The sequence below is a fragment of the Somniosus microcephalus genome, chromosome 5, assembly GCF_052327205.1.
Source record: "Somniosus microcephalus isolate GS21.2 chromosome 5, FLI_Smic_1.0, whole genome shotgun sequence".
NCBI classification, from domain to species: Eukaryota; Metazoa; Chordata; class Chondrichthyes; order Squaliformes; family Somniosidae; genus Somniosus; species Somniosus microcephalus.
The window spans coordinates 76,625,961-76,644,463 of NC_140991.1; the positions used below are offsets into that span (position 1 = coordinate 76,625,961).

An 18,503-nucleotide genomic window follows, 5' to 3' on the forward strand; every position below is an offset into this window, starting at 1 on the left:
TAATTTTCACTTTAGCCGAAAGTCCTGACACCGTACAATAGCAGATCCAGAATGATGCTGCAGTTCCCCCACTGGAGCATCGAAAACTATAGACTTAGATGTCCGAGTTCTGAGAAAAAAAAACTGGAGAAACTTGGGTTGCAGACGACACAAAGCTGGGTGGGCGTGTGTGCTGTGAGGAGGATGCCGAGAAACTCCAGTATGATTTGGACAGGTTGGGTGATTGGGCAGATGCAGTATAATGTGGATAAATGCAAGGTTATCCACCTTGGTGGCAAAAACAGGAAGGCAGAATATTATCTGAATGGCAATAGATTGGGAGAAGGGGAAGTGCAACGAAACCTGGGTGTCCTTGTGCACCAGTCGCTGAAGGTAAGCATGCAGGTGCAGCAGGCGGTTAAGAAGGCAAATGGTATGTTGGCCTTCATAGCGAGAGGATTCGAATACAGGAGCAAGGAGTTGCTGCAGTTGTACAGGGCCTTGGTGAGACCACACCTTGAGTATTGTGTGCAGTTTTGGTCGCCTTATCTGAGGAAGGATGCTCTTGCCATGGAGGGAGTGCAGCGAAGATTCACCAGACTGATACCTGGGATGGCAGGAATGATGTATGAGGGTCGATTGGGCTTATACTCGCTGGAGTTTAGAAGAATGAGAGGGGATCTCATTGAAAATTATAAAATTCTAACAGGACTAGACAGACTAGATGCAGGAAGGATGTTCCCGATGGCGGGGGAGTCCAGAACCAGGGGTCACAGTCTAAAGATAAGGGGTAAGCCATTTAGGACAGAGATGAGGAGGAATTTCTTCACCCAGAGAGTGGTGAACCTGTGGAATTCTCTACCACAGAAGGCAGTTGAGGCCAATTCATTAAATATATTCAAGAAGGAGTTAGATATATTTCTTGAGGCTAAAGGGATCAAGGACAGGGTACTGAATTTGGATGATCAGCCATGATCTCATTAAATGGTGGAGTGGGCTCGAGGGGCCGAATGGCCTATTCCTGCTCCTATCTTCTATGTTTCTATGACTGAAGCATTGATAATGAGAGACTACAGATTTAAGGTGCTTGGCAAAAGAACCAGAGGTGACATGAGGAAAAACTTTTTTATGCAACGAGTGGTTAGGATTTGGAATGCACTGCCTGGTAAGGTGGTGGATACAGATTCAATACCAGCCTTCCAAAGGGAATTGGATAAATACTTGAAGGAAAATAAATTGCGGGGATATGGGAAAAGAGTGGGACTAACTGGATTGCTCTTTGAAAAGATACGGCGCAGACGCTATGGGCCAAATGGCCTCCTTCTGTGCTTGTCTATTCTATGATTCTATGACATGGACAGATTAAGAGAGTGGGCATAAAAGTGGCAAATGGAGTTCAATATAGGGAAGTGTGATGTCATCCACTTTGGATCCAAGAAAGGCAAATCACAGTATTTTCTTAATGGTGAGAAACTAGGAACTGTGGAGGAACAGAGAGATTTGGGCATCCATCTACAAAAAGTCTAATGGAATGCTAGCCTTTATCTCAATGGGGCTGGAAAACAAGGGGAGGAAGTGATGCTTCAGTTGTACAGACCTTAGTCGGACCACAACTGGAACACTGCGTTCAGTACTGGGCACCACACCTCAGGAAGGTTACATGGCCCCGTGTCTCTCGAGATCCGTGGGGGTTCATTTTAACATACTGGATTCGGTAGGTTTCACACCCCCTTGCTGTGCTGTATTCCTCACCTCTCCCTGCCCCTGCCCCTGCCCCCTGATGTGCGCTACTCTCGAACCCACTTCACCCAATTTGCAGTCCTCAAACCCTCCCTTTTAATGCCTTCATTAAGTTACTGAAAGTTTTGCCATTACTAAGTTTCTCAGCTTAGTGAAAATCTTACATGGCAGTCAGAAAAATGTTCATCGGTAGCCTCTTGAAATCAGCAAAGGCTCCAAGGTTTTTTAAATTGGTAGTCTTTGCTAATTCCCGATTGCACATTGGTTGCTTTTATCTCTATCTGTGTAACCTCCTCCAGCGCTACACTCCTCCAATTCTGGCCTCTTGCGCCTCCCTGATTTTAATCACTCCACCATTAGGACAGGTGACCAAAAGCTTGGTCAAAGAGGTAGGTTTTAAGGTGTAGCTTAAAGGAGGAGAGGTAGAAGTGCCGAGAGATTTAGGGAGGGAATTCCAGAGCTCAGGGTCTAGGCAGCTGAAGGCATGACTGCCAATGGTGGAGCAATGAAAATCAAGTGATGGACAAAATATATGCTAATGGAAAGATTATTATATGTAGTTATTATTTTAAAAAATGACTCTTTACGATCCCCTAACAAAGCACATGATCAGTGATAAAAACAGTACGATGCTGATAAAAGTTGAATTGCTCCAATGAGATGCAAAAACACTGCCTCTGAACAGCATATAAACAACTTTCCCTTTAAGGGTACGCAGATTATGTTGAAGTGAGTTATCCCTCATGAGTTGTTCTAGTCCTTGACCTAAAATTATTACAACACAGGCCTTTCTTCAAAATATTTTGCTAACGCTTTAATATGTTTATTGACCTATAACAATGTCACAAATAGTCTTAGTGATATTGAGGCAAGCTCATTAATATTTTCCTTTTTATTGCAATGACTCTGACGTGTACGGTGTTCATTTGATATTTTCCCATCAGCATCAATATTACAGATTTCACTGAACATTTTGTATCGAGAATAAAACGGAGTGTCAATAATAGCATCAGTTGAAGTATTCCAGTTTCCCATTTTATTTTTGTGCCGTAACTACAGCCCAGTTCAGAGCACGTTTAATCATATCTGAAATGGAATCCAATTTCAGGTCTGGTCTTAGTTTTCTTGTCTGAGTTCAGATCACTTAGCAGCAATGTTCCCCTCTACAGTGCGCGGGCGTGCTGTAATCCGTAAAGTCCCGTGCACTGAGCTAGACAGGCTGCACACAACAGTAAGTTGGAGCAGGTGGAGGGGGGGGGGGTGGTGGAGGCTGAGCATAAAGACCCAGTGGCCAAAGTGCGAGCAGCTACAGAGTGAGAGAGCGGGAAAAAGTGCAGCTGAACCTTTGAATGGAGTGGCAGCGAGCTGGAGCTGGGGGTGGGGGGGGGTGGGGTGGGAAGCGGGGAGAATTCCCGGTGGGCTGGCAGGAGCGGCAGCAATGTCTGTAAATCCTTCCCTAGCAGTCAGAAGCTTACTCAGGGTGCGCACGGTTGCTCGGATAAACAATCGCTGACTCGATCCCTTGACTGTCCAGCTCAGGTTAAAGCGTGTGCGAAGAGACAGACAACGTCAACCCTCCCCAACCTGCCCTTAGCAGCTTTCTGCAAGCACTTCACCCTTTTCAATCCATTTCCTTTTTTGGCCGCCCAAAAAAAGTGGGGGAGCTGAAAGAGATTTGCATAAATTCAAAACACGGTAAATAAAACGATACTGTATATTTAAAAACCAAGTGCGTACCAAATCTTCTTGGGGAAACACGTTTTGAAAATAAATCTGATTACACAGAATGCATCCTAAATTGACTCTTAAACTAAGAGGCAACATTTGTTACTAAACTTGAATCTAACTTGAAGAACTGTGTGGTATTCTATTCCCGCTGTCCTTTCTTAACAAATAGAGCTGCCAATCGCTTCGCAGCGACCTTACTTAATCAGAAAAATGGGTTTCTGCTATCTCCTTTTTGTTAATGCAGATAAGAGCAAGGAAGGCTTACATGCGGCTAAAGATGTACGAGATCTGAGTCAATTTTGACTTCAGTAAGTTAGAATCAATTGGTTTTTAGTGAGGGAGACCCATTATGTGTGTAATAAAACCAAGCTTTAAGAGGAGACTGTGGAGAGAGAAACAGAGTTAACGTTTCAGGTCGATAACCCTTCGTCAGAACTGCTGACGAAAGGTCATCGACCTGAAACGTTAACTCGGTTTCTCTCTCCACAGATGCTGCCTGACCTGCTGAGTATTTCCAGCATTTTCTGTTTTTATTTCAGATTTCCAGCATCCGCAGTATTTTGCTTTTGTTTAAGAGGAGACTGTTCCGATTACTAGATGTATTTACAAATACATTTCATGAAACTATTATAAAATCTTGAGTTATTTGTAATTTGTCTACAAATGACCATAACAATAACTGAGTAAGTAGGAACAGAGTTGCTGAAAATGAGGTTATAAGACTACTATCAGATGGGTGACACGAGCCGCTCTCAGAATATTTTCCATGGCCATTTTAAGTTCCCAATCTGCCTGTGCTGGTCAGGCCCGCGGAGCATCTGGTTGACAGCCCTGGATTAGAGCAAGACTCAGGAGTGCTCCCCATTCAGCAGCTCTCAATGCTGAATGGCCCAAAAAGGTCCACAACAACTAAAGGTCACAAAACCAGTGGACATGGCCCATCATGGCCAGATAAACACACACAGTCTGGGGTGAAGTTGATCAATGGATTTAGTCTCAATAAGCACCTAATGCAGGTTTATGATGCAGGTTGAGTTGTCGATCATGTATATGGAGCACGGTCAATGAACACCTGCCTTTAGCATTGACTGAGCAACATATACCACCTGGAAACCGCAGGTTAACTGAAGCTGCCTAGGTTAATGGATAATGGATGAGCCACCAGATTATGTGAGTTTCATTTCATTGTTTGGCGAGATGAATGGATTTTAAGATTGTTTATGATCTAAGCCCAGCCTTTCAAGGTGTGTGTATCCTCCCCGCTCTTTCGTATTTCATCTACTCCTCTTGTGTTGGGAAAGAGGAGCGAACAGTCCAGGTGTGAGATGTGTGAGGAGAGGTAGAATGGGACAGATGTGAGGAGGGGTAGAATAGGATGTGTGAGGAGGGGTAGAATAGGATGTGTGAGGAGGGGTAGAATGGAACGTATGAGGAGAAGGAGAATGCAACCAGTGAGCAGACATGTGAGTGTAGAGGTAGAATGGGATGCACTAGGAGAGGTAGAATGGGTTGCGCGAGGAGAGGTAGAATGGGTTGCGCGAGGAGAGGTAGAATGGGACCAGAGAGAGGAGAACGAGAATGGGACGTGTGATGAGCGCAAGAATGGGACCTGTGAGAATAGAATTATAATGTGACCTGTTAGAGGAGAGGTGGGTTGTCAATCTTGACAGAATTTTCCATCGCTGGAAAATGGAGAAAAACAGACGGAAGAAATTTCCAGCATGATGTAAGGGTAACTGTAAGTCATGTTGAATAAATATCAACCTTATTTACGTGCATTGTTGTATCGATGCTTTAAGTGGTTTTGGTTGTTGTGGTTGTAAAATTTGCTCCTGGGCAAAAAAGTCACACTCAGAGGAGTTTGAGGCCCACTCAGTACAAATAAACTTGAGAGGGAACATTGCTTAGCAGTGCAGTCTGTTTTATAAGAAACTGCATGCATTTCTATTATGGCATTTACCAGACTAGGCAGATGTGTCATCTTACTAAGTAGAACCTGGGGAAATTCAGCTATATCCCAACAGATCTATATTGTTACATGCTAGCTCCAAGCACCTTCTACATCAGGAATTTTCTTTTCAGCTTACCTGGAGTGATATTTTCCTTGCTTCACCTTTTGGTCGTTCTGTAGCCTCATGTTTTCTAATTTGACTGGACTCGGGATGAACCCTATTTCACAGCCTTCCTTAACCAATCGTCCTATCCACCAGTCATTGCTAAATTTCTTAACATGGAAACAAATAAGGTAAAATTAAATATATATACATATATCTATATATAATATATATATAAATAAAGGCAAAGTTTTGTCTTAAATGCTACACCATGTATCAAACTTACTTCTTTGACATGTAGAAAATCCTTTGCCTCGAATGAGATAGCCATGCCTGGGACAGGGACATCATTATCCAGTGCTGCACTGTAGCCGACATTTGTCCGTACAGCAAATGCAACTGGTTTAGTCTGTCAGGAAAAAAAGAGAACATTTTTTTGAATTAAATATTTCAGGTTTGCGGAGACCATGGACAACATTGTGAGCATTCAGTGCTCTGCAGATGCCTTCTAAGAGAATATTTCCGTTGGTGCACTGGATGTTATGTTGACCACACCTTAACTTTGCATATAAATAAAAATTTAGCGTTATGTACAGAGCAAATATAAACGGATTCAATTAGCACAGAGCTGTTTCAATCACACACCCATTTCTTGCAGCCCACATTCAATTTACATGATAGAAGCCAAATCCATTAAACACAAAAATATTCAGAACTTAAAAATTGTTTGCATCCACTTTTGACTTCGCAGAATTAAAACTCAGCAATTTTCCACCAATGTTAAAAATAAAAGCAGTGCTTAGTTTTTACATGGATATTTCCATTTTTTCTGCTTTCCAGCATCCATGCTCTCAGCTTCAAACAGAACGGTACAAAATTGTCCAGAGCCATATCAGAAGCTTGCTCAAAGGGCAAGACAGAGCTGTATGCTTTCCCTCCTTCCTAATGATCCAAGATGGATTTGCTATATAACAGGACACAACAAATCCTCCCATACAGCATAATAGGCTTCGAACAAGAGTCCCTTTCTAACTGGAATCATGCCACTCAAGTGCATTCCATTTCAAGGAGCGCTCCGTAAGACACATTCGCCAATCATGTGCTACCAGCAAAAAGCCTCGTGAGACACAAGCTCCAATTGGAGGTAGGGATTAAACATGTAGTGAATCTCCAGTCAAGTGAAGCTCCATGCTGCGAGTGCAGGGTCACTTTTCAGTTTTCCCCACAGGGCCAGAAATTCAGATCGGGGGCTTGCCGCGCGTGCAAGCCCCTGATATGCACTTACCCGACGCGCTGGCCATTGACCTCCAGGGACGCCTGGAATTCGATTTTGAAAAAGACGACTCCCGGGCAGCGTATGACGTCACGCCGCCCAGGAGTGCAGCCAGCGCGAAGCCTGTAGCGCGCTGTGCAACTGAGACACGCCCCTTGAGGTCTCAGTTTAACAGGACACGCCCCCAATGTTTCTGCCAAGCTGCTAAGCATTTTTACATGCAAAGCAGCAGTTTAAATAGGTTTTTGGAAGTTTTTTGAAGATTTTGGTAACTTTTATAAACTTTTAAAAACGTTTACATTATTTTGAAGAATCTGACGTAGTTTTAAACAGAATTAAAGCAATTTAAAGACTTTTAAAAGCCCTAAAAGAATTTTTTTAATTCCATTTATTTATTTAGCAATGTCGTCGTCATACGTGTCTTCACACTGTTCCCTTTGGGGAACTGTATGAAGTGGTGGAAGGATTTATGGCCATGATTAACGCTCATTCCGTGACCGTAACCATCTTTGAACCAGCCATTAGGGCGGTTAGTCCTATGGCGGGAGGGTTTTACGGGCTCCCACAAGCTATACAAGGAGGGGGGGCCACCCACACCCACGGACGCAAATATCCCACTGGATGTCAACCCAGAATTTAGAGCCGGAGCTCCGACTCCACTTGCCGGGACTGTCTGGAGCGGGGTTCGAAACCCTACCCTGATCTGGCCCAGCGGCGGGGATCCTACCGCTATGCCAAAGGCCCAATCCGATTAGCAAAGTGAAATGGCTGGAATGAGCACAATTCACGGCATTAAAAGAACTCACAATTGAACTGATGATGACCTCAGCAATCTCCTCAAGGAGGTGGAGGCGCAGCGCCTGCTCATCATTGGTAATGAGAAGTCAAAGGCGCCGCAAAAAGGGCAGATGATAGCTTGGTCTTTCAAGTGGCAGCATAGGGCTCCAGTCACGGGGAGGGAAAAGGCACAGGAAACGTATGGGTTCACCTTTTGTGCGGAGTGGGCCTTTTGCGTAGCAGTAAGCATCCCTGCCGCTGGGCCAGAAGGAGTAGGGTTTCGAACCCCACTCCAGACAGTCCCAGCAAGTGGAGTCGGAGCTCCAACTATAAATTCTGGGTGGACATCCAGCGGGATACTTGCGTCCATGGGTGTGGGTGGCCCCCCCCCCCTCAGATGGATTGTGGGAGCCCGTAAAACCCTCACGCCATAGGACTAACCACCCTAATGGCTGGTTCAAAGATGGTTACGGTCACGGAATGAGCGTTAATCACGGCCATAAATCCTTCCACCACTTCATACAGTTCCCGAAAGGGAACAGTGTGAGGGTACGTACGACGATGACCTCTTGCGCAATGCACCTCCTTGGACCCTCAGTCGCAGATGCGAGGGGGCAAATCGTGCAATTGTTAAATTTTTCATTTTATTGACATGTAAAATGTTGGCCCAGTAATTCCCTTCCAAATGCGCGAGTACGGTCGGGGTACTTATGCGTCTGGCCGGAGGAAATGCCGGTTTTCAGCATGCACAGTGCATGTGGGGAAAACCGGCATTTCCTGTCCTCTGAACGAAGGGGTTCAGAGGCAGAACGCGTGCGACTGCACAGGCAGCGCGTGCGCAGTAAAATTCGCCGCTTTCATTCATGCTTTCAGTGAGGTCAAGTCCTTACAACTTGCACATGAAAAAAGCATGGGTACAGTTGCTCCAGAGGCTGCGGAGGAAGATATTTCTTATCGTGGAGCTTCTGAAAGTATGTATGTCTGTATATATTCCTTTGCGTGTTATGTATATATTCCTTTACTTATGTGTATGAATGTATTATTTAATTATGACTTTCAGAGAAAGTAACTTATTGGAAAATCATAATTAAAAGCATACATTCATACACATAAGTAAAGGAATATAAAACATACATACATATACGTAAAGGAATATATGCGGACATACATACATAATTACTTATTACTGATGAAAAGTTTCTTTCTTAAAAGTGCTGGAAATGTTACATTACTCATTTTAGAACACTCATTTTCACATTCCATTCACACAGCCACAATTGCTCCTTCTACCTACCGTTCTGAAAACCCGTTTAAAAAAAAAATTTAAACTTTAAAACTTACTTAAAATTTCTTAAAATAACTTCCCTCCCTTTCCCAAACAAAAATATTGCCTTTCAGAAGCTCCACGATAAAATATATCTTCCTCCGCAGCCTTGGAACAACTTTACACATGCTTTTTTCAAGTGTAACTTGTAAGGACTTACCCTCACTGAATCCATGAATGAAATCGACGAAGTTCACTGCGCAAGCGCTGCCTGTGCAGTCGCACGCGCTGTGCCTCTGAACCCCTTCGTTCAGAGGACTGGAAATGCCGGCATTCCCCGCATGCGCTGTGCATGCTGAACGCCGGCATTTCCACCGGCCAGATGCGCGAGTACCCAGACTGTACTCACGCATTTGGACCCGAATTTCTGGCTCATCTCCATTGTCCTTTTGAGAGCTATTTCCTACCTAAAATGAAGGCCTGTTTTGAAAATTTCAAAGTTAAATACTTACAATCTAAAACTAATCAAATAATCAGACCAGTTCACCATCATTAATTGGAAGTGACCATAACTCATTTGGTTTAAATATGCAATTTAGTTTAATAGGTAACTGAAAAAAAATCAACACATTTAATAAAATGTTTAAATAGGCTTGCAATCTGTCACTCATGACATCAAATTCCTAATGCTTCTCCAACATTGATAACTCTGCATATGGAAACTATTTCCCACACGTTTACTGGGTTTTATAAAAGTGGCACAGAGTACAAGAGCAAAGATGCAATAATGAACTTGTACAAGACACAATTAGAATCCTATGTGCAGCTGTACCCCATTATAGAAAGGACAATAAAGTCAAAAAGCGCGTAGAACAAAACTTGGATGCAAAACTATAGCTAAGAGGAGATATGAGCTACTGGGATCAGTTCTGCTGGATTAGAGAAAGTCAAAAGATTTAACAGAGTTGTTTTAAAAAAAAAAATTATGAAAGGCTTTGATAGAGTAAATAAGGAAAGCCTAGCTCCTCTGGTTGGGAGTCAATAACAAGAAGTTATCAATTTAAAATTTTCACTAGGGGTGTAAGAAAAGAGGCAAGTACAAATTTATTTACACAGCGAGTTGTTGGAGTATTTGTCACAGAGAGTGGCTGAGACAGGAACCATTGCATCTTAAAAGCGGGATAAGTGTTTGAAGCGGAGCAAGATACAGGACAATGGGAGACAACAGGCAATGGGATTAATTCATGCAAAGAGCTATCACAAATATGATGGACTGAATGGCTTCCTTCTGTGCGGTGAACTGATGTAGTTCTACGGTTTCTGTGTTGCTGTGCTGTGATAGAAATGGCAGTATCAGTTTGGAGCTCAAGCACAGACTTCACGCCTCAGACCAGCCTAACTAGAATAGGGACCAGCCCAATTAGAATGTAGAATTCCACATAAAATACTGGGGGGGGAGAAATTGAGTATAGCCCCGTTTGGGGCTCCAGTCTCGCCAGGGCGCTAAAAGTAGAGCCCCGGAAGCATTTGCGGCCGCCTGCCGGAAATTGAGTGGTAGCGCCCCAAAGGGAAGTGCGGCGCTACTGGAGGCGCCCCGCATCCCTCTTGGGGCGCTGCAACTGAATATCTTGGCGCAACGTGCCGCAGCGCCACACGCTGCGGCACATCGCGCTGCGGTATTGCAGGCCTTCCTCCCCTTTTTAAAGGGGAGGGGCCTTGTGCAACGCGATCTGGGGCCGAGCTGGGCCCCCGAGGATCAGGAGTGCAGGCAAAAGAGCCCGGCACCGAGGAGAAGTGCCGGGCTCTTGGAGCGCAGCCGGCACTCCGCGGGGGGGGGGGGTGTTCAGGAGGCCGGGGACGGGAGCGCAGGCAGGTGCTGGCAGGCGGCCAACAACAAAAATGGCCGCCCCGCACCTCCTTTAATTTGCGCCTACCCAGCCGCAGGTAGGCCCCCCTGAACCGGTCAGACATAGCGTCCAGCGGTAAATCAGGGGGGCGCTGCCAAATATCGCGGCCGGGGCGTCAGCGGGGTGCTGCGCACACAGATGACGTCATTGGTAGCGGCGCAGCGCTAACGGTTAGCGCCACCACTAACATCCCGCGGAATTTAGCGGGAGGCGTGGACAGTGCCGCGCCCGGGCGCCAGTTGGCTTGCGCCCCATTAGCGCCCTCTTAAGGCGCTAACGGGAGGCGCAAGCAACTGAATTTTTTCCCCTGGGTCTCTTAGTACTGTAGTACAGCCAAACCTGGATAAACACTGTCAGTTTGCCAAGAAAATGCTATCCGCGATCCTTAGATCAGAATTTCTGTGAATAGAGCATAAAAATAGTAAATTGGCAAATCTTCATAGAATAGCCCATCTAATCATTCATTCAACCTAAGCAAGAAACCTAAGCAAGAAACAACAGAAAGCAGTCAATAAAAAGTTCACCCAAGAATGAATTGTAGTGCTATCACAATGCAGTATTTGGCATTGGCCCAGAATTTGTGGTTGTAATGACGACAAAACTATCAGCATTCGCCGTCACTACAACAGTGAAACTGATAGCAACTTTTGGCGTCTGCACATGCGCAGTTAAAAGCGGAAATCCAGAAGCTGCTGTCAGGGCTGTTGAACTCCCCACATCCGGCAATCAAACAAAATCACTGAACCGATGACACCTTCAGCTTTTACACTCTAATATCGCGGTTAAAAAAACAAAAAAGTTAAGCCTTGTTCAATGAGGTGTAACTGGCTTTTTAAACAGCGTACTGAGTCATAACTACTGCTGAACAACCGTCCTGGCCTTGAAAAACTAATTTTATGTTTGTGGAATGTCAAATTTTTCCAGGATAAAAATTCCATGGCTTTTAATATATATTTTTTAAAGTTTGTTTATGATATTTCAGCTTCTGCCTTAATCCCATGTGTATGTCCCAATCATTATTTCACTCTCTGTAAAATGATTAAAAAGTGAAGGTTAATCAGCGCATTTTACTTCCTGGTTTGCTGAGAGACTTCAATGTGATTGGCTGCTTTGCCAGCTTGTTGACATCACTGTTGCTGGACGCTGGAGATCCCCTAGACTTGCCGCCATAATGAAATTAACGTCGGGAGAGGTGAAATCCACGCCACAGAGATTGCTAGATCTTTGTGGGCAGCTTTCTTCGAGGTCAGCGGTGAGCGCCGTCACTTTGCTGCTGACAGCAAAATCCGGGCCAATATCTTGTCTAAAAACCATAGGATCAGGAATTACACTGAGTACAGGAAGCAGTTTGCCACAGTGGAATTCTATACAGGAATTGGGTAGGAGTTGGTGTAGAGATAACAATGGAATTTTGTAAAGTGGGCACCAGTTTAAAGTGTTTTGAATGACTAAATTCCTGTGGCCTGGTGGCCCATTCCTGGATTCCAAACTAAATAGCTGACTTTCATGTCCTAACATTGCCTTCTCAATTCACTATTCCTATACTAACCAAGAGGCATTCAGTCAGCTCTTAACTGGATTGCTGGGTGTGAAAAATGTATTTCACTTTGGCAATGTCTATCACTATCATAAGGCCGCCATTGATACTAGGTTATGGGGAATTCCTGGGCAATGTCATCTTTTTAATAGAGGCTCCAAGAATAAAATACCTCCTGGTGAATGACCCAAAGGTAGAAACATGTTGCCCTGATAGCATTGTCTCAATCTCAGCAGTGCTGCTGTATGGCAGGAATGAACTGGAGGCTTATCCCAACAGTTAGTTACCTGCCTTCCTTCTCAACAGAGGATGGTGCTTGGCTCAACAGGATCCTAGAGAGGGGCGAGGGATAGTTTTATAAAATACATGTACTGGTCTTTCGTAGTCAACAGTATTCATATTGCCCATCCCTAGTTATCTGTCCTCATCCTCTGAAGACACTGACACAGATGGAATAGAGTTTTACATAGGATTACACAGGATATACGGCACAGAAACAGGTGATTCGACCCAACCAGTCCCTGCTGGCGTTTATGCTCCACTCGAGCTTCCTCCAGTCTTTCCTCATCTAAATCTATCAGCATAACCCTCTATTCCCTTCTCCCTCATATGCTTGTCTAGCCTCGCCTTAAATGCATCCATACTATTCGCTTCAACCACTCCCTGTGGTAGCGAGTTCCACATTCTCACCACTCTCTGGGTAAAGAAGTTTCTTCTGAATTCCCTGTTGGATTTCTTGGTGACTATCTTATTTTGATAGCCTCTAGTTATGCTCTTCCCCACAAGTGGCAACATTCTCTCTGTATCCACTCTATCAACATTTTTCATAATTTTAAAGACCTCTATTAGGTCACCCCCCAGCCTGTTCATCCTTTCCTGTTATGTATATCCTTGCATTTCTGGTATCATCCTTGTAAATCTTCTCTGCACCCTCTCCAGTGCCTCTATATCCTTTTTATAATATAGCGACCAGAATTTTTTTTAAATGATTTATTCGTTCATGGGATGTGGGCGTCACTAGCGAGGCCTGCATTTATTGCCCATCCCTAAACGTACTAACTGTACACAGTACTCCAAGTGTGGTCTAACCAAGGTTCGATACAGGTTTAGCATAACTTCCCTACTTTTCAATTTTATACCTCTACAAATAAACCCTAGTGCTTGGTTTGCTTTTTTTATGGCCTTGCTAACCTGTGTCGCAACTTTTAGTGATTTGTGTACTTGTACTCCTAGATCCCTTTGTTCCTCCACCCCACCCCACCTAGACTCGTACCCTCCAAGTGATAAGTGACCTCCCTATTCTACCTACCTGTTTCTTTTTAAACACTTAGGCCTAGAAATTCAGTTTGGGGCGGCCAGCTCGCTCGCGCCCAGAAAGTACCGCTGCGCGCGGAGCCACTTGCGCCTGCCGGAAATTCAGTTTCAGCGCCCCAACTCGAAGGTGGCCGCTATTCAAGGGTTTCGGCGCCCCCACTTGGGGCGCTGAAACTGAATATCGGCGCACTAGGTGCCGCAGCGCCACCCGCTGCGGAGCGGCAGGCTGCGGTACTGCAGGCCTTCCTCCCTCTCTTAAGGGGGAGGTGCCTGCAACAGCGAGATCGCCGCTCGCTAGTGCCAGCAAATGAGCCTGGCACCACGGAGAAGTGCCGGGCTCCCGGAAAACAGCCGGCAATGCCGCGGGGGGGGGGGGGGGGTGGAGGCGGCCGGGGAAGGAGGTGCGGGCAGGCGGCCGCCGAAAAAGCGGCCGACCGCACCTCCGCCTTAACTCGCCCCACTAACGCTACAGGACGGCCCCGTTTTCTGATCGCTGTTTGCGGCCGCTGCGGAAGAGGCGGCCGCAACTAAATATGGCGGTCGGGGCGGTAGCGGGGCACTGCGCACACCGATGACTTCATCGGTGGCGGCGCAGCGCTACTGGCTAACGCCGCCATTACCGCAGCGCTGAATATTGGTGAAAGCTCAGCAAGTGGCGCAAAAGCCCTCTTTGGGCGAAAACTGGGCGCAAAGCCTACTGAATTTCTAGCCCTTAAGCTGGTAAAAGCAGGCCTTACACCTGCTTTTACCAGACGTAAGATTTTTAAGGGATTTCAGTGGGTGGAGGTTCTGCAGAAAGAGGATCTCTCCACCCGCAGAAGACCTTCTCCAGGGCAGGCGGAGGATCTGTCAAGAGGATTCAGATCGGAAATGCTGGTTTTCAGCACATTCCCTTCTGCCACTGTGAATAGCTAGCCTTTACTCCCACTCTCTGCTTTGCCTCCTGAAGCCAGCCAGCAATCCATTCTGCTACTTGTCCCCTGACTTCGTGTTCTCTGACCTTCTTCATCAATCAATTATGGGCCTTTTGAAAATACAATATACCTATCTGAAAATAGCAGCTATTTCTACAAACCTGAAAGCTGAAAAAATATTGCTTATGACAGGCATCATATTCTTGATCACTCCATTTGAGCTATGTTTATATAGTAATGGATTCCAGCACTTTAATTTTTTATGTTAGATCAATTCTGTTACCAACCTTTTTTTATGCCGCTCCTCACAAAAGGACATTGGCCTAGAAATTCGATAGCCCCCGTAAACGGACGTAGGGATCGTGAGGCAATAGCAACGTGCGCCCGCGGCCTTCGTGCTACTTGCTCAATAGCATGATTGCAGTGTTCAGCCCAGCACTGAGCGCGCTGCTGAGTGGCTGAACACTCAGCAGGGGGCACAAGATTGTGTGAGGCTAACACCAATTACAGTTAGCCTACATCAATTAAAGGCAGTCTGCACCTCTTAAAGGGGAGTGCCTCCTGCCTGCAACCGGTGATTAAAGAGGCTGGGAGGACAGTGGATAAGAAAGGTATAATGATGGCACAACAGGGGAGAGAGTGTGCACAAAGATTCTCCGATGCAGCACTGGAGGCCTTGGTCCAGGAGATCAACTCCAGGAAAGAGGTCCTATTTCCACAGGAGGCCAGCAAGCCATCAAGGCAACAGACCAGAGTGTAGTGGGAGCGGATATCCACTGTGGTAAATGCCAGCAGTGTAGCCCCGAGGACGTGGTCGCAGTTCAGGAAGAAGTTTAATGACCTCACACAAGTGGTCAAGGTGAGTGAGTCCATCTTCAAATGCCATATCCCACCATCTGCACCACTAGCCTCACACACTGCTCAATGCACCACACCCCCATCACTCACCTACCAACAATCTTTACCAAACAGGACTCATACCTCTCATTCATAGCTTCCCCTCATCCTCACACACTTACTACTGCTGCAAACCTCACACCCACATCTCACAGCTTAAACACACCGTCAGCTATTCAACTATGACAGCCACATCATCCAAACACCCAAATACATTACGCCACACTCACTGACACACTACCCTTTTTCTTGCAGGAAAAGGTGGTGCATAACCGGCGCCAGTAGAACTGGCACCTGCATGACCTCACCCCCATGGTGGAGACAGTACTGCCATTCTTGGCAGGGGCATGGCTGAGGCCGTGGCCAGCAGCGGGGCTGAAGCAATACAAGGTGACAGTATCCTCATACGTAATCCTCCTTCTCACATTCCACTTCCCCCTCATCCCACTATCTCTTCTGACTTACAAGCTGCACATGGTGTAAGCATGCACCTCTTGCTTCCCTCACCATGACCCTACCCTTGTGTCTTTCTCATTTCAGACACCCAACAAATCCAGCCTGCCCAGCCAGCTCCAACAAGAGGGAGAGGAGAGTGAAGAAGAAGAAGAAGAAACAGTCACTCGATTTCACACTCCCAGCCACCACCACAGATGCTGACATTCTGCATACTTTAGAGGATAGTTTAGATGCAGGATCTGCATGCGGAGAGACACCGGGCACGAGGGGGCTGCAGCCAGGGCAGAGGGAAAGGGCAGCACAGGTTGCCAGCTCCTCGGAGGGCAAGGTCGCACACAAGTTCTGCTGCGCAGGATTCAGATGAGGACTTTGGTGGGTCAGCCTATAGAAGAACAATGATGGGTATGCACAATAAAATGCTTGGTGCATTGGCAGGCCTGTCAAAAAGCCTGAATGCAATGTCAAGGAGCATGGAGGAATCCCGCTCCAGCTTTCCACAGGGCTTTGGACAGAGCTTGGAGCGCATCCTTTCCAGCGTAGAATGGATGGGCAAATCCATTAACGCACTTGTGGACCCAACCATCATGACACGCCTGATGGCCGAAGTCTCAGCTTCAATTGCAGCACAAGCAGAAGCCACCCAACGTCTGAGTGCTGCAATGCAAGCTCAGACTGCTGCCACGCAAGCACCGACTGCTGCTATCATGGCTGGTTTAGCAGTGTTGAAAGGGGCTTGCAGGCTGTAACAGCAGATTACAAGGATTGCTGAGGCACTGCCCCAGGAGTGGCAATGGATCGTGGAGGCTGAACTCAGGATGACAGCATTCGTACTCCCACAACTGCCACGCCACCAGTGCCCTTGCTGTTGCCCATCAGCCAGCCAGCCCAGACTGCTGCCACCCATTCCGAGGTACTGCAGACCAAAGCCAGGCCTACTAGGCCCAGAGCTCCTCGAGGTCATCCTGCCAGATCCATCTGCAGTTTCCCCACTATAAGTCAGCAGCCTTCCACCAACTATGCTGCTGCCACTGGGATAGCACTGCGTAGGAGCACTAGGATAGGCACACACAACACAGGCACTAAGGGAACGCACAATTGTGATTAGCTGATCTTTTGCTGTAATATTGGATGGATAGGTGTATAAACTTGGATTGGAATGTTTGTTTTGTGGTAGCTTTTATTTCAGCATCGTGGCCAAGAGGACGCTGTGATGGTCAGTAGCAGAGGGAAGGTAAGGTGTGGGATGAATGTTGAAAGGGGAAATGGGGTTGCAATCACCGGTACCGCAGGCAGATGATTCTATCCCGGGCATCCCAGTCAGAAAGGGGCTGTCTGGGTTGCCTCTTTGCTTCCGCTTCCTGCTCCTCCTCCTCCTCCTCCTCTTCCACTCCTGTTTCTTCCTCCTCCTCCTGATCCTGAGCTGGTGGCCGTGTCCTTGGTGGCAAGGGGTGTGCTCTCATGATGGCCAGGTTGTGGAGGATACAGCAGACCACCATGACCTGGGACACACGCTCCGCTGAGTACTGCAGGGCTCCTCCAGAACGGTCCAGGCAGCGGAACCATTGCTTTAGCACCCCAATGGTCTGCTCTAGGATGTTTTCTGTGACAGCATGGCTCTCATTGTGCGCATGCTGGCCACGTGTGGTTGGGTTGCAGAGCAGAGTCATAAGCCAGGTGGTCAAGTGATGTCCCTTGTCGCCCAGCCTCTGGTTTGACATGGAGGCTCAAAGACTGAGGGAACAGCGGACTGGCGCAGAATAAAAGCATCATGGCTGCTTCCAGGATACCGGGCATTCACTATCATGATGTGCTGAGCATGGTCGCACGCCAACTGCACTTTCAGCGAGTGGAAACCTTTGCGGTTGTGGTACATCTCAGCAGTTAGAAGCGGCGCCCACAAAGCCTCGTGCATGCAGTCGATGGTGCGCTGCACAATGGGGAAGTCCACTATCCTGGCAAAGCCACGTGCACGCTCTGCCTCCTTCTCTCTGTTTAGAGAGAAGACAATTAAGTCCCCTCTCCTGGCATAAAGAGCGTCGGTCATCTCTCTTATGCTGCAATGGACGGTGAACTGGGAGATGTTACAAATGTTGCCTGCTACAGCCTGGAAGGATCCCAACGCAAAGAAATTCAGGCCTGCAGTCACCTTCACATCCACTGGCAGCGCTGTCTTTGCCCTGGTGTGAGGCGCAGGTCTTGTTGCAAGAGGTGGCAGAGTTCATAGAAACATAGAAAATAGGAGCAGGAGTAGGCCATTCGGCCCCTCGAGCCTGCTCCGCCATTCAATACGATCATGGCTGATCATCCAAATTCAGTACCCGGTCCCTGCTTTCTCCCCATACCCCTTGATCCCTTTAGCCTTAAGAAATATATCTAACTCCTTCTTGAATATATTTAATGAACTGGCCTCCACCGCCTTCTGTGGTAGAGAGTTCCACAGGTTCACCACTCTCTGGGTGAAGAAATTCCTCCTCATTTCTGTCCTAAATGGCCTACCCTTTATCCTTAGACTGTGTCCCCTGGTTCTGGACTCCCCGACCATCGGGAACATCCTTCCTGCATCTAGTCTGTCCATTCCTGTCAGAATTTTATAAGTTTCAATGAGATCACCTCTCATTCTTCTAAACTCCAGCGAGTACAAGCCCAATCGACCCAATCTCTCC

At 46.7% G+C, this 18,503-nt stretch overlaps 1 protein-coding gene across 7 annotated transcripts in view; it reads right to left on the bottom strand.

Annotated features, from left to right (window-relative positions):
* LOC147117127 (voltage-dependent L-type calcium channel subunit beta-2-like) overlaps positions 1-18,503 on the bottom strand; it is a 269,572-nt gene that overhangs the window by 66,968 nt on the left and 184,101 nt on the right. For all 7 annotated transcript variants that reach the window (XM_085987840.1, XM_085987843.1, XM_085987838.1 and 4 more), the window contains exons 3-4: positions 5,788-5,910; positions 5,535-5,671 (exon numbers count right to left, since the gene is read on the bottom strand). In XM_085987840.1, the coding sequence (XP_085843966.1) occupies positions 5,535-5,671; positions 5,788-5,910 (260 nt within the window). The remainder of the gene's footprint in view (positions 1-5,534; positions 5,672-5,787; positions 5,911-18,503) is intronic.